This window comes from Saccopteryx leptura, chromosome 1, assembly GCF_036850995.1.
Source record: "Saccopteryx leptura isolate mSacLep1 chromosome 1, mSacLep1_pri_phased_curated, whole genome shotgun sequence".
In the NCBI taxonomy this organism is placed as follows: domain Eukaryota; kingdom Metazoa; phylum Chordata; class Mammalia; order Chiroptera; family Emballonuridae; genus Saccopteryx; species Saccopteryx leptura.
This window is the reverse complement of record NC_089503.1, coordinates 47,700,404-47,725,682: the sequence shown is the minus strand read 5'-3', so window position 1 is coordinate 47,725,682 and position 25,279 is coordinate 47,700,404. Positions and strand designations below refer to the sequence as shown.

General features: G+C 41.5%; 1 protein-coding gene across 3 annotated transcripts in view; it reads left to right on the top strand.

The window, feature by feature from the left end:
- Positions 1-25,279, top strand: part of MICAL2 (microtubule associated monooxygenase, calponin and LIM domain containing 2) — a 219,692-nt gene that overhangs the window by 181,703 nt on the left and 12,710 nt on the right. For all 3 annotated transcript variants that reach the window (XM_066365593.1, XM_066365566.1, XM_066365558.1), the window contains 3 exons: positions 5,138-5,244; positions 9,998-10,090; positions 13,169-13,262. In XM_066365593.1, coding sequence (XP_066221690.1) covers positions 5,138-5,244; positions 9,998-10,090; positions 13,169-13,262 — 294 coding nt within the window. The remainder of the gene's footprint in view (positions 1-5,137; positions 5,245-9,997; positions 10,091-13,168; positions 13,263-25,279) is intronic.

Below are 25,279 nucleotides of genomic sequence, written 5' to 3'. Positions count from 1 at the left end.
TGCTTCTCATCTCTCTCCATTCCTGTCTGTCTGTCCCTATCTACCCTTCTCTCTGTCTCTCACTCTGTCTCTGTAAAAAAAAAAAAAAAGAAGATATTGTTCAAATGTTTTCCATAATGATTATACCTATGTTTATATTCCCCATTAGGAAATCAGAGCTCCTTTTGACCCACATCTTTGTCAACACTTGATAGTCTCAGTTTTTTCAATGTAGCTCTCTTTATGGAGTTGTATCTCATCATTGGTTTTAATCTGCACTTACCTGATAATGATGTTGCACTACTTTTCACGTTTGTTTAAATATTCTCTTGTATGAAGTCTTTATTCAAGTGTTTTGCCCATACTTTTATTGTGTAGACATCCCTTTCCTTATTATTGACTTGTAAATTTGTGTAGATTCTGGACATAAGTCACCTGTGAGATACACACACACACACACACACACACACACACACACACATATATATAATAAATATCTTCTCCCATTCTCCCACTCTTTGGCTCATTTTTTCCACTCTTTAAAAGTGTCTTTTGATAAAAAGAAGTGTTTATTTTAATGAAGCAAAATTTATCAATATTTTCCTTTATTATTGATTTTGTATCCTGTTTATGAAATCATTTAATCATTTTCTTCTCTGAGGTCATGAAGATGTTATTCTATGTTACCTACTAGAACTGTGTTGTCCAGTATGGTAACCACTATTTTACAATTGAGATATGGCTAGTATGAGTAAGGAACTGAATTTTTAATTTTATTTAATGTTAATGAATTTAAATTTTAAAACTTATGCAGTGTAAAATATTTTTCTATTAAACACATTTTTCTTTTGATAGAATTACATTTTCCTTTAACCTAGCTTACTGTGAGTTTTTATTATGAATAATGATAAATTTAATCAAATGCTTTTTCTACATCATTTGAAATATTCATATTATTTTACTTTATGCAATAATGTGCTGAATTATATTGATTGCATTTTTATATAGATTCAGAAATGTTAAGTCATTACAAGTTCTTGGGATAAACCCAACTTGGTCATCATATATAATCTTTTCATGTATCACTCTGAAATTTGCTCATTTGTAGTAGTTTTGTACATATGTTCATGAGAGATATTGGTCTGAAATTTTTCATTCTTGCAATATCCTTGTCCAGTTATGTTATCAAACTATGCTAGCTTCATAACACAAGTTGGGAAGTGTTCCATTTTTCTCTATTCTCTGGAAGAGTTTTAAGCATTTGGACACAAATGAAGTCATCTAGCCTAGAATTTTTTTTTGTAGGGTGATTTCCAATTATGGATCCAGTTTTTTTAATAGATATCATTATTCAGATTGTCTTTCCTATTATGTCAGTTTTGATCAATCATGGTTTTCAATAAATATTTCTATTTTATCTAAATTTTCAAATTTATTGTCTTAAAATAGTTTATATAATAGCTTATTGTAGGACTTTTTTATTTCCAGTATGGAAATTGGTGTTTTCTGTCTCTTTTATCTTCTTAGGAGGTTATTGATTTTATTTATCTTTCTAAAGAACCAAATTTTTGCTTTGTTAATTTTCTATTTTATTTCTGCTTTGTCTTTATTGTCTTTTATAATCTCTTCTTGATTATTTTTTCCTTTTAGTTTCTGTAGATTCAATTGGTTGTTCTTTTTCTAGCTTCTTGAAATAGAACTTAGAGCATTAATTCTCAACTTTTTTTTGCATAATGTGTAGATTTAAAGCTCTAAATTTCCCTCTAATTACTATGTTAGCTGCTTCCTAATCATTTTGTTATGCTCTTTTTAATCATCAGTTTACATTTATTTTTAGTTTTTCTTTGATCTATAGGTGGTTAGAAAAGTATTATCTCACCTTAGCTTTCCCACCTAGCAAACTCATTTTGAAATTTTCTAGTGTTATTTTTTATTACTGATTTCTAGCTTAATCTCACTGTTGTCATAATACATACTAGGTATGATTTCAGTCCTTTGAATTTTGTTGATACTGTATGGGTTAGCATAACACCAAGTTAGTAAAATTCCATGTGCTCTAGAAAAGAAAAACGTATATTCTCTAGTTCTACATATTTTTATCAGTTAGGTCAAATGTACTAGTAATCTTTGCTCCAATCTTCTGTATCCTTAATGGTTGTCGTCTGTATTTCTGACCAAACAGCTACATAAATAGGGATTTCCTTATTCTTTCCTTTGGCTCAATAATTTGCTGAAATGGCACTAAAAAAACCACACCAGTTTATTATAAAGGATATAATAAAAGATACAGTCGAACAGCTTAATGAAGAGATGCAGAGGGTCAAGTCAGGAAGGGTCCCAAGTCCAGGAGCTTCTGTCCCTGTGGAGTTGGGGTGCAACACCCTCTGAGTTTGTAGATGGGTTAAGGTTAGGATTAGGATTAGGCTGCTAGATTTTGTGACTATTACATTACTTGAATGTCTATGTTTTGTTTCTTCATTTAAAGAATATTAAAGTAGGCAGTGAAGAACGTATGCAAAGGCAGTCAAGTACTTGCAGATCAGTTTATTTCTTCCAAGGCATATTTTTAGCTATATTCAGGTGAGTCAATAATAACCTTTACTCTAGGGCTTCTTTCTCCCTATTACTAAAGTGGGACTCTTCCGTGGTTTCTACTAAGGCCCCCCATATTTGTTCTACTCTGGCTGGGGGGAACTTGACTATTTTCCAGTCCTGCAAAAGCTTTAGATGTTATTTATTCTTTAACTCCCCAGCAGGTATTTGCCCAGCCTTATGTAGTTTCTTTCTGGGCATCAGTTGTTTACTATTAAGCAATAGACTTAAGGGGACATCTCTGCTTATTTCTGAAGTTCTTTCTCTGCATAGCTCACTCCTCTCCAGTACTCTCCCTCATACATTCCAGCTGCCCAGCCCTCTCAAACATAGATCCCTGTTTTTTCAACCCAGTGAATCAGCTGTGCTCCAATAAGGTTCTTCCTGCCAGCACTGTGCTATGGAGAAAAGTGCCTCCAGGCAGAGGAAGCTATTGTGATTATAGGGCTCACCTCCTTTGCTTCTGTTCTCACCTTTTTCACAGCTCTGCGCCTCCTATTATCCAATGCCTGGAAAGAGCTGCTTCTTATACTATATTTTGTCCTGACTTCCAGAGCTTGTGGTGGGGGATCAATCCCAGAATCAGACACTCCATTGTAACCAGAGTGAAACAATGCTGCCAAGTTTTTCGACTCTGAAAATGAAAAGTGAATGCCTAGAACGGATGGTTCTTTGATGGAAGAGGGTAGAGGGGAAAAGATTTAGAGGCACCTATATAACTTTATATAACTTTGCCAGAAGTTTCCGAAATGTATTATATCTGGAACCATTTTCCCCTCAATTTCAAATGAAAAACAAGGGGAATATTAAATTTGTTTCTGAGGTTTAGAAAACGTGTTATCCTGAAGTTATTATACTTTTTTCCATTAAATAAAGGAGAATCAGGCAATTGTTCTCTAATGCTGTAGTCTTGTTCATTTCGATCAGTGATCATTGTGAAGCAGGGGCTGTTGCTGATGCCGGTAACAACATGTATTTGAGCACCTCCAGTGAACCAGGCACTGTGTTAGACTCCTTACACTGATCATTTTTAATCTTGCGATGCAAAATCTGCGTGTTAGAAAATCATGATCCCCAGAAACACGGGGAGGTAGAAGTTGGTTCCTCAAGTTCACACACTCAGACTGAATTACCCAGTGGTAATTTATGGCTGCAATGGGGAAACAATCTCCGCTCACCACTAACAAGCTCCCTCCCAGTATTATGCTATACTGCTCCCTGATTCTACCTTCACCTGAGCTTCCTCATCTGGCAAAGTGAAGGGGGAAACAGTTAAACCTCCCAGGAGAGGCGGTGTTATTATGTATGTAGATGTTTTGCATTATTTTGCTTTGAATAACCGCATATGTAAATGTACTCCTGGAGGTTAAAATTATTATTATTATTATTTTTAATCTTGGCCTCTCCCCCTGGGGTAAATGGTTGAAAATTATGGAGAAGAAAAGGCAGACTGGAGGGAATGTTAGTCAGCGTGGACTGGCTTCTCCACCTTCCTCCCCACTCAACACATACTGCCATTCAAATATCAGCTGCCACCACACAGTCAAGATGAGTAAATTTCCTGGAGTCCTCGCTGGTTCTGATGTTCAGTGTCCAGAGTGCATTAATCCAGATATTTAATCATTAACTCAGTATCAGGTTGATGTGTAGGGGTAGATGTTCTTGCTGAGAAGAATAAAAGCCTCCTGTGGCACCTGGAAGACTTTATCGCACGGGGTCGCCAGCCGGATGGATCACAAGGAGCTTCTAGCGACCACTTGCACTTTGCTGCCTCTAACCACCCACCTCTTGTTCGGAGGCTGGCACATCCCCTCGTCTTTGGCTCTCCCGTGGGCCCTGCATTGTTGAGCCCTCCCTATCTTAAACTGCCTTTCCTGGCATTTGAATCATCACTTCGATGATGTGATAATATCTGCAAGTTGGGAAAATAAAAGTGGCATTTGTTTAGCCATAATTAATGAAATATTTATGTTGCATGAGACTATGTGATAAAACCTTAGGCTTAGAGTCCTTTTGCTTCTGATTACATTTGGGATTTTTTTTCTATGACCAGACATTCTGACGCCAGCTCTTTTACACTGAGCAGATGTCATGTAGTAAAAATGGGTACCAGATGCTGTGAGCCGCAGAAAGGCGATTTGTTTAAGAGCTGGCTCTGACTTTTTTTTGCATTCAATTACTCTGCAGAACAAACCTTACACAAGCATTTAGGTAACTCAGCTAACTTCAGACAAGCATTTTAATAATAGATTTCATCTCTGAATGCATTCAAGCAACACACCATATAAATGGTGTTTAAGGAATTAATTGATTTCTGCATAATCCCTTTATTTTTAACGTGAAGAGAGCTGCAAAGCTCTTGGCAGGGACCCAGAAGTGTAATTAACGTGAAGGGCCAAATTTTCAGTTGCCCTTAGGTATTGCCCCTTCATGCTTATGGCAGGTGCAGTGGAGGGAGGGCGGGGGTGGGGGGGGAATGGAGAAAAAGGGGAGGAGGGAGAGGCAGCTTTGGGTCACTAAGTAAGAAAAGAAGCTAGGAGTTAAGTGAGTTCTGTTCCTCTTTCAGGTCCCAAGCATGTGCCCATCAGGGAGCAGGTGACAGAGACTGACTCTTCCACGACCTCCTCTTCTGCAGATGAAGAATTTGATCCCCAGCTTTCCTTGCAGTCGAAGGTAACAACACTTGGCAAACCAAAGGGGGCCTTGGCTTGAGGGCTGTTTACCCTCCGGGTTTGAGACCCAATGTGGGCTCCAGCTGCAATGGCTTCGTTAGAAGGATCACGTTTTATTGCACCTGACAGCAACTGCTCTTTTTACCTGGAATACCCCAAGAACTATCTCTCCTTCTGTTGTTGTTGTTGTTGTTAGCTTTTATAAGCTTGCCTTTCTCAGAAATGTAAAATTGGGGAGGGATAAAAGAACCAGACGTATTTACTTGAAACCACTTGGTGACTACAACTCTTAAAAGTGGGTTTAATTTGTGGTCCGACAAGAAAACTATTGAAAAAATCACAGCCAGCAGATGCCTATTTCCCTGGGGGAAGCACAGCTTCATTTAAAAATAACTGGAGACAGATTATAGAGAAAATGTTATGTTTATGCTAATTAGAAATATGAAATGAACCACCCGGTTGCATGCAGGTATGGATACTCCGAGGGCCCCTGCTGTGGAAGGAACTGGTCGTGTGTCACTAGGGAGATGGCAGTCCTCCTCCTGGTTTAGTGAATGTGAATATTTCTGGAGAGCACTTCATATAACTCCCATGGCCATGGATTAAAAAGCATAAACATTAGTATTAGTATATGTCTTTAAAGGAACCTGTAAGTCATACACAGAAACACGTATCCTATGACCAAAACTCACAATTATTTTCTCACCCACGGGAGCTGGGGCAGTTTTACTGAGACCGGGGTGCTGAGCGGCTGGACTGACACGCTTCCTGGGTAGACGGAGACACAGGTCACCGTCTGGCAGTGTTCGTTTTTTGGAGCAGTGAGGGCCTGAGGAGAAAGGGAGAGGACCAGGTTTATTTACTTAGACTCAGCATTTCCAAATCTGGCACTAGGAGCTTTGGCATCATCTCAAGTCCCTCAGGGGTTCCAGCTCCCCAAGGCCCATCCTAGAGCAAGTCAGGAGGGGGTTGGGACAGGCGTGTGTGTGTGTGTGTGTGTGTGTGTAAGTGAGGGAGAGAGAGAATGAGAATGAGAGAATGTGTATGGACTTCTAATTTTGTAGCTGTGGGCATCTATGGTTAGTTTGTTGCTCAGTACAAGTGAATTGTGTGTGTGTGTTGATTTCTGGGCTTTCCTTACTGCCCCTTTCATCTTTCGAGTGGCCTGAGTTACTTCTGTACTCAAATGAGGCAGAGGCCCCAGCATCAGCCATCCTGACACTTAGGGAGAATAAAAGAATGGAGTGGCCCCAATACATCAAAATATCGAGAACAGGACTCCTAGGGCAAGCCTTGCAAATAGCTCCTTGTCCTCCTGCTGCCCCAGAACAGACCCAGTCCTCACTTGAGCTTGCAGCGGGTAAAGCCTGCCTGCTTCCCCGGGCTTCTGGTGGGGCCTGCTCTTACAGGGAGGAAAGCTGGCCAAAGACTTCCCAAGGACTCACAGTGAAGGCTCGAGGGGAGCTTTCCCCCCTCTGGTTTCCTTATCTCTTCTGTCCCATACAGGTGTGTCCCCAGACGTGTGGCATAGAGCCCATGCCAGCTCAAATGAACCTTTGCCTGGGAAACTGGAGACAGGCTGCATACACGCCACCCTTCCCTTTGCTTCGCCCCTCCCCACCGGCAGTCTCCCCTCCCCAGAGACCAGGGCTGGCAGCTTGTCCTCATCCTGCCAGAGTTCTCCTTTCTCTGTCCTTTATCTTCTTCTGTAGCCCTCAGTGTCTCTCTGTTCCTCTCTGTGTCGCCATCCCCATCACTGAGGATGCAAGAGCTGTGTCTGGCGCATTGTGAGGCTCTCTGAGCACTAATAAATCATCGTGCATTTCTAGGTCAACATCTTTTGATAAAAAAACAATAAAGGGCCTTCTTTCCTCCTTTAGGTTCTGTTTCGCTGACTCTTGATAAAGCAGTTGGGGTTTGGCAGCTTGGCTGCTGGGAAGTGTTAAGATAGTGTGATGCTGTTAAAGCATCCTCCCTTGAAATTGTACTAAAGGGTCTTAATTTAGGAGGAAACTCTACCGTTTCTATAAAGCAGAAGCTCTTGACCTGCCTACACAGTATTTGGCACAGGAAAGGTGGAAAAGACCAGGTGAAAAGGTAGATGCTGGATTCAGGTTTCCAGGGCCCTCCTCCTGGCTCTGCCAGTTACTGCTTGTGTGTCCTCTTGGACAAGTTATGTAACATCTCTGAGTTCTGATTTCCTTATCTATAAAATAACTAATTTGAGGGACGTTTAAGATGATACATGTGAAATAATAAATACAGTGTCTGGCACATAATGCTCAATAAATGTTGGGATTTATTATGGAGGTTAATAGATTGTAAGCTCAAGAGATATTTGTTAAATAAATGAGCTGACTCTCCATAGATTGAGTTAGACAGTCTCTGGATAACAGTTACTAGTGATCTCTACCACCCTCCTCCCCAGGCTTCTCAGAAAGGTCCTAACAGCCTAATAGAGAGGTTCCCCCAACCCAATGGCCTGGAACTGCTATTCAGAGTGATTGACAGTCAATTTGGAAGTCATCCCCTAGAAATGGAGATGTTATAATATGGAAGAAGTTTGAGTTCTGAGAGCCAAAATTTCCTTCCAGTGATGAAGGAGAACATAAAGCCTTTAGGGTTCTAGATCCTAAAGGGAGTCTATAAAAACCAAGTTTTACCATTGAGATCAATGTTCTCACCAATGATGTATATAGACATACAGAAGCCTGAAAGCTGGAGGCCTTTCCGAAGACAGTGGTGGTCTCTCCATGGAATGGGTGACAGAATGACAAGGGTCCATAAAACCCTGGAAAGGGTCGTGCTTTTGAGGCTCAATTTGTAACCTCTGTTATGGATCTGGATTCCTCTGGGCAGTGTCTGGGGTCAGACCTGTTAGGTTGGGTCCCCATGTGTGGATTTATGGTCCATTTAATGGACAAACATTCCATTCAGCCACTGTTATTGAATACTCAGGCACCAGCCTAGCTGTAATAATTTTTTAGTTCCATATTTGTTTCTGCCAGCATTAAAAAGGAATCTCTAGCGTGCTCTAATTCTCATGTTAGTATAGAAAATTGAAGTGTTAAGGCAAACTGATAATAAAGCTAGCCCAATCTGAACATTTATTTTGTATGTACAGGATGTATACATATGTATAATATATACACTCCTGCATAGATACACACATATAACAATAACAAATAGATTTTTTAAAAAATTATAATCATGCCAATTTATAATATAACAATAGTGCTAAATAATAATAAAAATCATAGTTTGTACTGAATTTTATCCAAAAATTTTTCAAGTATTCTGCAAAGGGTTTGACCCACCTTATCTCATTTAATCCTTATTACTTCCCTACGAGGTAGGCGTTAAATCGTTCTTATTACTCCAAAGAGGACACTGGAGCCTAGAAACTGTGACCTGCTGAAGCTACGCAGCTCACGGGAACTGATGCCAGCTCTGCATGGCCCCCCAGCTCAGGGCTGAGCCATTATCCTCTGCCACATCTCCAATCAGAAGTGCCTCTTGAACTTTCCAACATGCAGAGCTGGCCCCACTACTAATTCCCCTTTCTCTGGTGTCTAAAACCTGGAAATGGCACCATCAAGAGCCAGCCATCTATTTTAAATGCATCAATTTTGAATAGTCTGTAATTTCCAAGCCCAGGTACACAGAGATCCCAGGGGCATTGATGAGGCGTTGGTACAGCAAAGTGAAGTAGGGAAGAGGAATGATCTGGGCCTCTTTTTAGCCAAGAAAACTTGTCATTTGATTGAGATATGCTCCTCTATTCCCAGGTTTAATTAGGCAGTGTAGACCCTATCTAAAGGCTATTTAAAGTTATTAACTGGTTTTCAGGTAGTGTGTGTGTGTGTGTCCCAGGTTCATCATCACAGGGCACCCGTAGCACCTGTAGAGAGTATAATTCTGTTATTATTTCTTCCTTCGACTGAACCAAGTCAGTGCTCTATTTTTTTTTTTTTTTTTGTATTTTTCTGAAGCTGGAAACAGGGAGAGACAGTCAGACAGACTCCCGCATGCGCCCGACCGGGATCCACCCGGCACGCCCACCAGGGGCGATGCTCTGCCCCTCCAGGGCGTCGCTCTGCCGCGACCAGAGCCACTCTAGCGCCTGGGGCAGAGGCCAAGGAGCCATCCCCAGGGCCCGGGCCATCTTTGCTCCAATGGAGCCTTGGCTGCGGGAGGGGAAGAGAGAGACAGAGAGGAAGGAGGGGGGGGGGGTGGAGAAGCAGATGGGCGCCTCTCCTGTGTGCCCTGGCCGGGAATCGAACCCGGGTCCCCCACACGCCAGGCCAAAGCTCTACCGCTAAGCCAACCGGCCAGGGCCCCAAGTCAGTGCTCTATAAAGCTACACCCACCTACACACACACACACACACACACACACACACACACACACACACACACACACACACACCAGTTCCCATCTAGCACCTACTAGCCGCATGTGGCTATTTAAATTTATATTTAAACTCATAAAAATGAGATAAAACTTAATATTCAGTTTCTTAATCACACCAGCCTCATTTCAAGTGCCCAGTAGTCCTATGGGGCTGGTGGCTTTCCATATTTTAGACAGCACAGATACAACACCTTTTCATCCTTGCGGAAGGTTCTGTTGGACACTCATCGTTCCAGAATAAGCAATGGTTTGGTTGCAGAGGGTAGAAACCTATGACGGTATTTTGTAAGTTTTACCTAAATTTTCTCACACCTATTTTTCTTCTCTGTTGGTTTGTATAGGAGAAGAAGGCGCTTAGAAGAAAAAGGAAGCTGGAAAAAGCAACAAAACAATTGGTTAAACAAGAAGAACTAAAAAGACTTCATAAGGCTCAGGTCAGAAAATGAACTTGCTAAGAGTCAGTGGGTCTGGGATCTTTGAAATCAGAGCCCTCTGGAAGTCTCTGTTATACTGAGGAGGTGGGCTGGAGCAAGGTCAGTTCCTCTTCTCTGAGTGACCAAGTCTTTGGCCATTCTAAAGGCTCTGACTTGATCCCTGCTGGGACTCTGGGGCCTGGAGAGGCCAGGTGTTGATCTAGCACACTCCCAGCCACCTTTCTATCTGCAGACATGTTTCCGGCAAAATGAGCCTGAAACGACAGGCAACATATGGCCTTAGGAACCACCCAGGCCTTGACTGCCACAAAGCAGTGGACTCAGCTTCCTGCCAGTGTCTGCTGAACTGACAACTATTAGGGGCTGTCTCTGTTTCCAGATTAGCCGACAACATAAGCATCCAGCATTCCGATATAGATTTTCCTGGCCTACTCTGAACATTTCTGCCCAGATCGATCTCTCCACCTCTGTCACAGCCCAGCAAAATGATGCGGAAAGGCACGGCCTTCTCCCTGTCCCCGAGGACCCCAAGCCTAGCCTTAAAGAACAGCTAGGGTTTAGGACAAAAGGACCTGGAGTGACCACTCCTGTTAACCCACTGGTCCTTTACTTTCCTTCCTCCAGTCATTCCCTTTATCCGGCCATGTAGTCCCCTAAGTTGTTTCTGACAAGAAGGAGGTCACTTAATTCAGCCCCCTTTGCCCTTCCCAGTGACTGACATGGGAGCTGCCCCTTTCACCTAGTGGACAGAAGAAATGCCCATCAACTTCTTCTGTCCATGCTTAATTTCTAGAACATGTTTTTTGAAACATTTCAGCCTGCCCTTCTGAGAACAAGCTGAGTCTTGATGATATGGATTGGGGAAGCTCAGCAATTTCCCCTCCTATTTTCACTCCAGACAGTAGGTGGCAATAAGAGAAGAATTCAATGGCTTTTCCAGTCTTAATTTGCATTCCTTTTTAACCTTTGAGAGGATCATCCTTAGCTTCTGAAGGATGACCTCTATATTAGCCAGCTGGGGCTGCCCGTAAGTAACAACATCCCACAGAGTGGGTAGCTCAAACAGCAGAAATGTATTCTCTCACAGTTCTGGGGGCTGGAAGTCCAAGATCAAGGTGCCCTCAGGGTAGGTTTCTGGTGAGGACTCTCTTCTTGCCTTTTTTTTTTTTTTTGTATTTTTCTGAAGCTGGAAACGGGGAGGCAGTCAGACAGACTCCCGCATGCACCCGACCGAGATCCACCCAGCATGCCCACCAGAGGCCAATGCTCTGCCCATCTGGGCCATTGTTCTGTTGCAACCAGAGCCACTCTAGTGCCTGAGGCAGAGGCCATGGAGCCATCCTCAGCGCCCGGGCCAACTTTGCTCCAATGGAGCCTTGGCTGTGGGAGGGGAAGAGAGAGACAGAGAGGAAGGAGAGGGGGAGGGGTGGAGAAGCAGATGGGCGCTTCTCCTGTGTGCCCTGGCCGGGAATCGAACCCAGGACTTCCGCACGCCAGGCCGATGCTCTACCACTGAGCTAACCAGCCAGGGCTATTCCTGACTTTTAACAGCTGCCTTGCCGTGCCCTCTCGTGGCCTTTTTTTCTGTGCACATGAAGAAAGAGATCAATCTCTGGGATCTCTTCCTCTTCTTATAAGGACACCATTCCTATCAGATTAGGGCCCCACCCTCACGACCTCATTTAACTTTATTTACCTCTTTTAAGGCCCTGTCTCTAAATGCACTTACTTTGGAAGTTAGGGGTTTAGCATATGAATGGAGTAAAGAGGGCGCTCTACTTACTCATCCAAACCACATAGCCACAATTATGAACTAATCAGTAATAAAGTTATTTAAATGTTTTCTTTCCTTTTGCAATTCTACACCATCCCAGCAAGAGACCGATTTATAAAGATATAATTATCTTTAAAAGAGAGACGCAGAGGAAGGGGGCATGAAATTACAAGTTGTTTTAGATATGATTCCCACCTATTTCCGATGTTCTGTGTGGGGCTTAAACACTCTTAGCTGGCACAAGTCCCCCCCAGCTCGGGCCTCTTCATGGGGTTGCAGGTGCTTTAGCAATTGTACCCCTGTATCCAGGGAGACTTAGAAAGATGTGGAGTTAAGGAGGAAGGAGAGTGAGACAAAGCTCAAATGATGTAGAGGAGAAGGAACACACACATACTACCTGCCCCAACAGCTGCCAGTTCCTTAAATAAGCCTGGTCTGCCAGGTGCAAAGCATGTTCTGCCAAGAGATGTGCATTTTAGCAGCATGGTGTCTGAAAAGAGTGAATTGATGGTGTGAATAAAATGTACATAGGAAAGGCTTTCCCCTAGTTATATACACAAGAAAGAAATGATCCCAAACCTTAATAGGTGCCAATGGTAGTCTAAGGAGGGTGTGAGGTTGTCCTTTAATAGGATAAACATCCCATGTCTTAATAACCTGCTAGTAACAAAGCTACCATACACTTCCACAGTCAAAGGCCCCCAGGCACTAGCCCCACAGTGCAGTGAAGGAACAGGTAAATCTGTAGCTGAGGACAGGAGCCAGACAGACCAAGAAAGGAACCCAGCCCAGGAGTGGCCCAGGTCTCCTGCTCCAGACCAGCTTCTTGGGAGGAACCTGCTGGTGCTTCTTGGGAAAATGGGATGTGAGCATGCTCTGTGTTGTCCCCAGAGCCCCAGTCCCAATATGAGCAGTGGCTGTAGCTCCTGTGGCTCTGCCACGACCACAGTCCGAGGCTGAGGTTCCAAGGAGTCCAGGAACCGTGAAGACTGTCCACCTAGCCCAGCAGCCTTTGCCTGAGAGCACGTCTGTGCCATTGGCCTGGTCAAAGGGGACTATTTTAACAACTACTTGAGGACAAACTGAGCTGACACACAGACTCCTTGCTTTATGTATTCATGATAAAGAAGGAAAATGTCAAGTTCTAGTTTGGAAACTCAAAGGCCCTGACCCAGTTAATCAAGGAGGTGACGTCATCTGGGAAAGGGCTTCTTTCCTCTTGGGAAGTAAGTGGCAGAACCGGGCCCCTCTGGTGACGCTGCACACCGAGAGCGGCCATGTGACTCCAGACCCTGCCCTTGCAGGCCATCCAGAGGCAGCTGGAGGAGGTGGAGGAGCGGCAGAGGGCTTCCGAGATCCAGGGCGTGAGGCTGGAGAAGGCGCTGAGAGGAGAAGCAGGTAGGCTTCGCCGGGATCCAATCCGCAGTGGCGGCCCCAGCCCTGGTGTGGTCTGAGAGCGGTGCTGGTCTAACCCTCTGGGCGAAACAGTGAGGCTTTGTCACTGCTTCACACTTATGCCACCAACCTGCCCACCCCATTAGAAATTGCGAGGGCACTGGTAGGCCTGTGGGCCTCGTCCCTGGGTATCTGTCTGCCTGGTTATCTGCCAGTGTGAATGTCCTCTGCAATTCAGGGGTCAGGATAAATTCAGGGGAAATATTTGGGGATTTAAGCAATGTTGGTAGTGATTCAAAGCATGGACTTTAAATAAAAATTCTGTTTTTTTTTCACTTTACTCACTCTATAAACTTGAGGAAGTCACGTTTTAAATCTTTATGAACTTTGTTTCTTCTCTAAAATGGAGATAATAGTGGTTTCTTACCTTATAGAGCTGATATAAGAATTAAAGAAGAAATTATACTTATGGATATGTTGTACATATATATATATATCTCCATGTATATATGTGTTTATATAATATATATGTATATACATATACATACACAAATACATACAGACACACACATATATAAATTAGCACATTGCCTGGCATAGGTAAAGCACTAAATGGTAACTATTCTACTGACAGCTTCAGAAACTCAGATCCAAACAGAATGCATCTGGTGGAGACCTACCTACCACGTGTTGGGCATGAAGACAGTGGGTCTGTAATGATGGTGATAACCCAGTTTCTGCCTTTGAGAACTTGGTAGCCCATTGAAGGACACAGACCTGTAGAGAAATAAACCTCGATACAGGAGGACAAGTGCTATGTTAGGAGCAAGCATTAGGGTGCATGGAAACAGGATCCAGAGGTTCCCAACTGGCCCTGGGAGAGGGGCGGTCCGGCCAGGCTTCCTGGCAGGGTGCCCTAGTAGGATGAGAAGCAGAGGAGGAGCTGGAAGTCATCGGGGAAGTGAGAAACTGTGCTGGCAGAGGGAGCAGCCCCGGCAAAGGCCGTCTGCGAATAAACACGAGATGCCTTAACAAATGCGGAGCCAGTGAAGGGTTCCGAGGCGAGGGAGGACAAAGACGTCTACGTTGTTTTAGAAACTATCCAGCATCTGTGTGGCTAGAGAATTGGAGGGGCCCTTAGAGTTTGTGGAAAGTATTGTCTCTTTGGCTTTGTGACATGATCTCTTTAGCCTTTTATATTTAGGAAATAACGTGTAAAAAGCCAAACACTGAAAACACATCTCTCTCTGTGCAATGAGGAATATGTGAAAGGTTAGGATTTTAATTCTCTTAAAAGTTCAGTTATTAGAGAGAGATGATTCTAGAAGGGACAGACCCAGATTCTGTGAGGGCTGAAGCTCATACAATATCATGCCCGCAAAATCGAGAGGGCTGTTCCCAGGGCCTTGCAAGGGTCTATCCACGTGGAAGCCCCGTGGTTTCTTAGCTCGGGCTAATTTGTCTCTGGACAACAGGAAAATGTTGGAGTCTGACTCTACCCCTCTGTGCCTCAGTTTTCTTGTCTGTAAAGTATGAGTGATAAGTTATATCTGTTTTGTGTATTTGTGGTGAGGATGGACTAAAACAGTTCATGTGGAGGCCCTCATGTGGTGTCTGACTATGGGAGGGATGGGATAGATGATTAATAAATATTCCTTTTCTTACTAAAACACACTGTGCATCTCCTTGCAAAGAAGACCTAAGTCCACTCATCAGAAATAGGCTTCATTACAAAGACGATAACTGTTTCTTGCTGTTTGGAGCTAGAGTCTAAGTCTCTCCTTATAGCTGCTATTGGGAGCTTTGGTACAATCCTCTGCCCCTATTTGAGGTTTGGTCATATTCCTAATCAGGAAAGCCCTGGTTTCAATGAGAACCTTAGCAATATAAAGGAGCAACTAGCAAAACTAGGACATGTTTTAGTTTTGGGGGGAGGCAGTGTGGCGTCATGGGGAGGGTAGAATTATAGGCATCAAAGAGCACAGGGTTCAAATTCAGTTCCCTTGCATTTAGGCTGTGTGATCCTAGGAAAATCACTTAACCTCTCTGTGTCCATATTATTTATCTAAAAATGGAGCCAATAGTATCCACATTACCAAGTCATTTTGAGAATTAAGGGTATTGATGGGCAAAGAGCCCATCCCAGAGTATAGACAATAAATGGTACCCGATATTATTTTACATACTATTAATATCCACATATATACACCTTTAAAGACTTGACTCCCTAATCTTCACTGCTTGAGATTTAAATTCTAGAAACCAATTTTTTAACGCTTCTGAAAACCCCCTTTTCCCCATTGTAAAGCAAGGCTATTTTGAGTAATGTGATGAAGAAACCCAGACAGCGTGTGGCATTGTCAAAGGTGTGCTAACCTGGCCAGAAGATGGACCCCATGTATTTTCTTTACATCCTTTGGTAATTTAATTCTCCTGCTAAAGCTATGGGCCGTCTTCTCCTTGATTGTCCTGCATGGGTGACAGATGCATATCAACCAGGGGCTGCTAAAGACTAGAAGACCAAGTCAGGGAGAGCATCCCTAAAGGAAACCATATGGAAGATTGGCAAACCAGGCATCAAAATTAATACATTCTAACTTGTAATAACATTTGTGCAATACTAATGTTCCTTTACAGTTTAATATTCTATTCAGCCCCTTTAAGAGATTGCCCTGGTGCTTAATGAATGACCAATGCTTATTAGGTTAAGCTGTATTTGAGCTGGCCTGTGCTGCTCTGGTTCAAGTAATTTAATGGGAATTATTTAATAGGTATTATTAGGATAATTAGAAAATGATCACAGTTAGGCAATAATATTGAGCTATAAAGGTTGTGAATAACCAGATTTAGAGACAGGCCTGAAAACATGAGTAGTCTGTGACAGTTAGGCAAGTCTCTTCTAATAATTATGTGTGCCAGCCTGAAAGGGTCTTTTGTCCCCAGGAGTTACTCATTAGGCAGGCATTGAATTAGAGGAGCAAACGGGGGTGCAGGACGAAGGGCAATGATGGCTGATGAGCAAAATGAGGCTTTGATGAGCTCCTAATTGTCGTGACAACAGTTCCTGCTTTCTCTTTTTTTTTTTTTTTTCAACAGTCGGATATAAGCTTCTCCATACCCTGGGGAGGGTTTTCCCCATTTTGTCAAGGAAGGGGAAACAAAAAAACCCCAAAATCCAAGAAGCTTCCCTAGAAGATGGGTCATTATGTTCTGTAGAATGTGTGTGTGTGTGTGTGTGTGTGTGTGTGAGACAGATGAATATCTTTGACAAAGGGAATGGATTCCCCTGGTGGCCCTGCTAGTCCTGTGGAAAGGACAAGGACATGCAGTGTCCTGACTGCCCTGGGCACCTCCTCCTGGAAGGAGGGCAACCCGAGCTTTGCCAGCCGCTTAGATTCTTCTTAATCAAGGCCCTGTTACCTACTGGCTTGTCGGTTGTCAACACAGTGGTCAGTGTTATGTGCTGGGGTCATAGAAAACCCTAATTTAGCAAGAGATCATCATTCACATTTATATGGGCTAGCTAGATAACAGAATTTGTTCTTTCTTTCAATACCTAGAGACAGGTGAAATATGATTAAAAAAAAACAACAACTGTGAATGACTTTGAAAGAAAAACGATTTATCCCCAAAAGAGGTGTATGGCAATTATTCCCCCCTTATACACTTACCAGCTTCTGGGGAGGTTTACCAGCTGGTTGTCTGCATTGAGCTCCCCCCCCCCTTTTTTTCCTTAAGAACCAGATGGCTCTCCTTCATAGAGGGGTTTACAAAGGAATATTAGTATGTGCAAGGCTGCCAGCAGATGGCAGCAGGAGCACACATTATGATGAAAAATTGCAATGAAAACCTAGACAGGAAGAGAGAAGCAGTTTGGCTTACACTCTGTGGTTGTTGTCTTGACTGCTGCTGAGAAACAGAAGGAATGACAATTTTCTGGATAATGTAATGGTGAGATATCCTAAAAGAACAGAAATATTAGAGTCAGACACCCCTGAGTTCAAATCCTGATATCATTCATAGAGAATGGCAAGGAGTAGCAAGACTCCAAAATACATGGCTAATTAAGCAAGGAGTTTAGGTTGGTTTGCCACAACTCTATGATTCAGTTACAGAAGGAGACTCCTGAGTTTGAATCCCAAAGTGGTCATTATATAGTAATTACCTCTTTGCCAAATTTTCTTAGTTGTAATATGTACTAATGATACCAACCTTATAGGGCTGGTATGAAGAAAAGAAATTAAGTTGGTAAAGCACCTAAAAAACTGCCTGGGATATATTAGGTGTTCAGAAAAATTAATTCCTCCTCTTTTTTTTTTCTCCTTAATCCCTTCACCTTTTTTCACCCAGTCTCCCAAAACTCCTTTCCTCTGACAGCTGTCAGTCTGTTCTCTGTTACCTATAAATCTATTTCTATTCTTTTTTTTTTTTTAAGTGAGAGGAGGGAAGATAATGAGACAGACTCCCCCATGCACCCCAACTAGGATCCACTCAGCAACCCACATCTGGAGCTGATGCTCAAATCAACGGAGCTATCCTCAGTGCCTGAGGCTGATGCTCTGACCAATGAGCTATCCTCAGTGCCTGGGGATGATGCTCAAACCAATCAGTCACTGGCTACAGGAGGAGAAAATGAGAGAAAGGGGAAAGGGAAGGGGAGAGAAGCAGATGGTCACTTCTCCTGTGTGCACTAACCAGGAATCAAACCCAGGATGTCCGTATTCTGGGGCAGCACTCTACCCATTGAGCAAACTGGCCAGGGCCAAGTCTCTTTCTATTTTGTTAGTTTATTTTGTTCATTAGATTCCACATATAAGTGAAATAATATGATATTTGTCTTTCTCTGACTGGCTTATTTCACTTAGCATAATACTTTCAAGGTCCACCCATGCTGTTGTAGAGGGTAAGGTTTCCTTCTTTTTATGGCAGCGTGGTATTCCATTGTGTATATGTACCATAGCATTTTTATCTACTCATCTTCTGAGGAGCATTTGAGCTGCTTCCAAATCTTGGCTATTGTAAATAATGCTGCAATGAATATACGTCCTTGTTTCTCTCATATTCCTATAGAACACAGCCCGAGGGTCAACAGTTTCTCAGACTGCAGTTTATTTATTTGCTCATTCATTCCCATTCATTTATAACTATATTCCCTAGAAGACATGAAACTTGTTTCTATAAATGTATATAGTACATGAATTTCACATGTCTGGTCAATATTAGGACCTTGATATAGACTCATGCTGTTACCCCCAAAAAACCAATTCAGTAAAAGCAGTTTAACAAAGAGAAGCATACACTGTGATTCTGAGTCATGCCTCCCTGACAGTGTGCCGTAATCTGGGGATTGATCTCAGGGAATGGACATCCTTTAGGCAGCCTTCCCACAGTGATTTGTTCCATACCTATACTGAGAGGCGGTGAGTCCCAGGCTTGTCAGCCATCACAAGTGGCTAGTTGCAATGCTCTCAAGTTCAGCAGAGCACGGGAAGAACTGTGGTACTTCTTTGACAGTGGAGACTGGAAGCTCTGGTAACATTATTTCATCAGATAATACAATGGAATATTGTCAGGAAAGAACCACCAACCTCATAGAAAATAGCCGGGACTAACAAGACTCCCAACATCGATGGTGAAGCAAGCCCGGAGTTTGGGTGGTTTACCACAGCTCTCTCCATAGGTTCTGAAGTGAACACTGAGGTGCATCTCCGCAGGGAGCTGATTACTCACAGCCCCACAAACAGCAGGGGTGGCCACAGGGTACAAGTTGCCCTGTACCCAAGCCCCATGTGTGACCCAATACCCTCAGCCGGTACCTGTGCACACAGTGGATTATGCCACAACAGAGGAACTTGGTGCAAAGAAGTCAGCAGCGTTTAGAGCAAGCAGCAGATGAGCCAGCCCCCTTTCCCAGGAAGCAGAGTTTCCTGGTAGTCCTGCTGGGGGCATCCTGACTCACTTCTCGGAATCGCCAACCTGACTAGTTGTAGGAACGGCTCGGGGTCAGAGGACGGTTGTTGTGTCTCTTCGTTGGCATACTCAGCAAAGACACAGACAGGGCTGCTGGACATCTATGGCAGACCTCCTCACTCAAATATTGATGATCTATTTATTATATATTCACCTCTGCTTCCAGGCTCAGCAGCCACCGGGTAGAAACTCAGTGGCCTTATAACAGAGACAAGAGAGACAGGCCCAGTGCAGGCAAGACTAAAATTCTCTACCTGAAGAAGAAAAGGGTTCTTTTCGCTGGAGTTCTTTTCAGTGCATGGATGAACATTGGGGTTTCTTTTTGTTTGTTGGTTAGTTTTTGAGAGAAAGAAAGGGAGAGAGATAGAGGCACTGACTCGTTGTGCCATTGATTGCTTCTCATATGTGTCCTGACCAGGGCTCAAATTGGTGACCTCGTGTCCAGTGGGTGCCCTTAGGATTGAGCTGGCGACCCCAGGCTCTAGCCAGTGCCCTTGATGCTCCAGGGAGGCACTCTATCCACTGCGCCACCAGCACCTTATAGCATTGTTTTATACACAAAATATTGCCATCACAGCAGCATAAAAAGTACATTTTATCTTACAAGTTAGTCCATATAAATGTATAACTGAATAAAATGTTTCAAGAAATACTTAATTTTGCTACATGTAAAAGACTGGAACTTTCTATTCTGTTTCATTTTTAGTACTTGATATAACCCATAAAACTAATTTTGCAAACCTCAGGTTTGAAAAAAGTGCTGTCATAATGATTTTACCTAAGAAAATATTCAAAACCAAGTAACAAGAAGGCTCTTGAGCCACAGATACACAATGGGGTTCCTGAGAAGTATGGGACAGCGGACTGGTGGATGGGGTACTAAAGCCCATTCTGTACTAGCATACTTTTTTTAACTGAGAGGAAGGGAGATAGGTATACTCCCACCTGCGTCCCAGGATCCATTCAGCTACCCCATCTGGGGCCAATGTTCAAGTCAACTGAACTATTCTTAGCACCTGAGGCCAACACTGGACCAGCTAAGCCACTGGCTGTGAGAAGGGAAGAGAGAGAGAAGGGGAAGAGGAAAAGGAAGAGAAACAGATGGTCGCTTCTCATGTGTGCCCTGAACTCAGGACATCCGCACACCAGGCCTATGCTGTATCCACTGAGCCAACAGGCCAGGGCCTAAACATACTTTTAAAAACATTGCTATGGTCCCAAGTATGATAAATTTCCCAGGCCAAGAAGAAGAGGGAAGATGGTATACTGAAACTTACACATACTAGGAAAGAAGTGAGCTCAAAAACAATTCCAGGCTTGCCTTGGGGTAAATATCAGTGGTTTTAGAGTCTAAGCCTGGGAACTAACAAAAAGTTAAGTAGCTGATCTGAGATTCCCACATTAAGCCAAGTCTCTAGCTTTCCCAAACCAATTATGGATCCCCTAAAAAAACCTTGCCTCAGTTTAGGTGCTCAGAGTCCCAACAGATTAAGTTTAATAAACTATGAGCTTATAATAAGAATAATTTTGAAAAACACTCAAAACACAGGGAAGTGAGTCACTAAGGATGAGAGTCGGCAAAAATAACACATTTAAATGGCCAAGAGCTTCAACTATTATTACATACAAAATATACCGAGATTGTGTGTGAAATACTTAAAGAAATAAATTGCATACAAATATGAACAAGCATAAAAACTGTAAAAGTGGACAGGCAACAACACTTCAATCTTAAGCAACCATAAAATAATCAAACAACATCATGAACTTCCTGCTAGGATGTACAAAGAAAGATAGAGTCTCATTAAACTAGAGATAAGTTGGAAGTTGAATGATTAGAGGTCAACTGTTTTAGAGTCCTTATATTGTTTAAAATGAGACTAAGGTGTTAAGTTTAGACTTTGCTAAGATATTAAAAATGCCTAATTAAATTTTAAGTGTAATCCATAAAAGAATAGAAATAAAATTTAGTATAACTTCCAAATCAATTGGGGAAAACAGAGGGAGAAGAAGTAAAAATAAAAATCAACCAAACAAAAATTCTAACTCAATTCTAAATAGCAATAAAAAAAGCATTAAAAAGATGAAAAGATAGCATGAATAAACATGGAAGAAACAAACCCAGACGTATCAGTAATAGCAATGACAGTTAATGAGCAGAATGCCCAATTACATGCTTTTTAGCAAACACATAAAACACAGAATGTTTTAAAGTAAAAGGATGGCAAAATATATGCTAACTTAATAAAGCTGGGGCAATTATATTAAAGCCACTAAAACAGCCTTTAATGCCAAAATCATGATTAGGAATAAATAGAATCACTACATAATTTTAAAATGATCAACTCCCCAAAAAGATATGATAGTTTTATATGTCTATGTATTAATTATAATATGCTCAAAATATATAAAACCAAAAAGTGATGAAATCACAGGGAAATATTTTTCTTTTCATACCAGGAGAATTTAGTACATCGCTCAAGTAATGATAGTCAAGCAGACAAAACAGTATAAATTTTAAAAATGCAACTAATAATCTTAATTTAACAGACACTTATAAAACCCTGCACTTCCAAAATAAAGAATGTATCCTTTTCTCAGTTTCACATGATGATTTACAAATATTGACCATAGTTCACAGGTAAATCTCAGGAAGTCTATATTACACAGATTCCATTCTATATTACAAAGTAATTAACTTAGAAATCAATAGCCAAAAGGTATTTTTAAAACCATGTGCCCAGAAAGTAAAAATATACATTTATAATGAATGTTTACAGAAAAGAAAAACAGTAGATGAAACTCATGCAGTACAGTGAATGTGGTTCTTAGAGATACTGTCTTAAATACTTTTATTAGAAAAGAAGGAAGGTTAAAAATTAATGAGTTAAATGTCCAACTTAATTTAGAAAAAGGAAAACAAAATAAACCTATGGAAAGAAAATAACAAATATATAAGCAGAAGTAAGTGATATAGAGAATAAAGATCAATAGAGAGGATCAAGCAAGCCAAATATTGGTTCTTTAAAAAGACTAATAAAGCCTGACCAGGCAGTGGCGCAGTGGATAGAGCGTCAGACTAGAATGTGGAGGACCCAGGTTCAAGACCCCGAGGTTGCCAGCTTGAGCACAGGCTCATCTGGTTTGAGCAAGGCTCACCAGCTTGAGCCCAAGGTTGCCAACTCGAGCAAGGGGTCACTCGTTCTGCTATAGCCCCCCGGTCAAGGCACATATGAAAAATCAATGAACAACTAAGGAACCGCAACAAAGAATTGATGTTTCTCATCTCTCTCCTTTCCTGTCTGTCTGTCCCTATCTGTCCCTCTCTCTGACTCTGTCTCTGCCAAAAAAAAAGAATAAAAGGCTAATAAAAGGCTAGAGGCAATCTCTTAAATTGATTTTAAAAAATAAGATAGAAGACAGAAATACATTAGGATGAAAAAGACAGACATAACCACAGTATAGCAAAGATTCAAAAAGATAAAAGAATATAATGAGCATGTAATCTAATTTCAAAATTTGGCAATCTCACGGTGATTTAAAAATCACCATATTAACAAATTTAAGAGGAAAACCATATGATAAATTTTAGTAGAAGAAGAAAATATCATTTGACAAAATCTGATACTCATTTGGGATAAAAACTTTTAGCATAAAAGGAATAGAACAGGATAAAATGTTCTTAATTTAAGGGATATATTTTAAAACCCTGAAGCAAGCATCATGGTTGAATGGAAAAGTATTAGAAGTGTTTTTTTAAAAATCATTAATAAAAAACAGATGCCTACTATCACCTCTGTGTTACTCAACATTGTACAGGAGACCCTAGCCAATATTGTAAAACAAGAAAAAAATGGCATAAGGCTTAGAAAGGAATAAACAATATTTTGGTTTTTTCAGATGATAGAATTATTCACATGGAAAACCCAAAAGAATGTACAAATAAATTATTAAAAATAAGAAGGGTCAATATGATGGCAATTGGATATAAGATCAAAATTTAAAAAGTAGTTATATTTCTATATCTCAGCATCAAGTGGTTATAAAATGAAATAACAAAGAAAATATCACTAACATTAGCATAAAAACATACATAGGAGTAAATCTACCCAGAAATGTACAGTTTTTATTTATTTATTTATTTATTTATTTATTTATTTATTTATTTATTTATTTTTCATACATGTTTTTTTAGTTTGACTCTTTTTTTAAATTTTTTTTAAATTTATTCATTTTAGATAGAAGAGAGAGTGAGAGAGAGAGACAGAGAAAGAGAAGGGGGGAGGAGCAGGAAGCATCAACTCCCATATGTGCCTTGACCAGACAAGTGCAGGGTTTCGAACCGGCGACCTCAGCGTTCCAGGTCGACGCTTTATCCACTGTGCCACCACAGGTCAGGCTGTACAGTTTTTATGAAGGAAATTTTAATCCTTTTCTGAAAGCAACCAAAGGCCCAAAGATAAACTCATACACAGTATACGGAAGCCCGATGTGACCCTGTGCATTGCAGGTCACAGGGAATGAGTGATCTGGGGACAACTGGCTCTTTATGCAGGAAATAAATGAAACTGAATCTTACCTTATCCCATACAAACAAATGTTTCCTAAATATTAAAGACTTTGATATGAAAAATTAAACTGAAAAGTTTACAAGAATCTTTTTGACCTTAAGTTGATAGTCTATAACAGTGTAAAGGAAAAGATTATCCACTAATTTGGAAAATGTATTGGTAACAAATGTAACCCCCCCAAATTATTATTCTAGAATATGTAAAGAACTCTTATGACTCAGTAAGAAATAGACCAGCAGCTCAATATGAAAATAGGCAAATGATATAAATATACATTCCACAGTAAAACATTCATGAGTCATTAAGAAAATGCAAATTAAGACTATGATGAGAAACTATTTTAAATAAATTATCAAACTGATAAAAATGTGATAATACTAAGTATTTGACAAGGATAAGAGATAAAGAGAGCTTTTATTCAATGTTAGTGGGGATGGAAAGAGTCACAACTCTTTGGAAAATAATTTGGCTTCACGCCATGAAACTGAACCTGGGCATAACTCACTGGCCCAGAGCTCCGTTCCTGAGTGGATGTTTCAGATGCACTGTTGCCCACATGGACCTTCAGAAGACTTACACAAGAATGTTCGCAGCAGTGGCACTCATCACAGCAAAACACAAAGAACAACCTAGATGCCCAGTAACAGGAAGGTGGGTCAATTGTGATATAGGTAATCGTGGCATATTCAACTGAATATTAATTATATACATAGTAGTGACAATGACTGGCAACATGGATACATTTAGAAGTATAATATGAGTTTAAAACAAGCACATTTTAGAAGACTACATCTAATGTAATATCATTTCAATATAATTCAAAAGCAAGAAAAACTTTATAATGAGTAGATATGTATTATAGCTAAAAGCAAAAACAAGTGTTTAAACAAGGAAGAACTAGATATTTTTTCAACTTCAGCCTCTGGCTCCTGGAATAGCATCATGAACTTCCTTCCAGCATCCTGGCTATGTCAAGACTGAGTTAGGCCAGACCCACAGAGCAACTTTCTGGATTATCACCCACAAATGTAAGGTGCCTGTGGGAGGTCAGGGTACCCAGAGCTCTGGGTACAGAAGGCCTGGCTAGAGATTTAGGTGAAAGAGGCCTGTGAGTGCAAGAGCTAAGAGCTGACCAGAGGCCAGAGAACAAGAGACAGAGGCTGAAGCATAGGCATTCTGGGGGAGGGGCCCTGCACACTGCTTCCAAGGGGTTTTGACTGCAGTTTTCCTCATGCTCACGCCCCAGATCATCAGTGAGGATTTTGAAGGCAGCAACAGAATTGCAGCAAACACCAAATTAGGACTTCTTACAGATTCTGTGTAGGCATGAATTCACATCTAAAGAATTATATAGTTGAGGCCTTGGCTGGCTGGCTTAGTGGATAGAGTGTCAGCCTGGCACGTGGATGTCCCATGTTCAATCGCCGGTCAGGGCACACATGAGAAGTGAACACCGGCTTCTCTTCCCCTCCCTCTCCC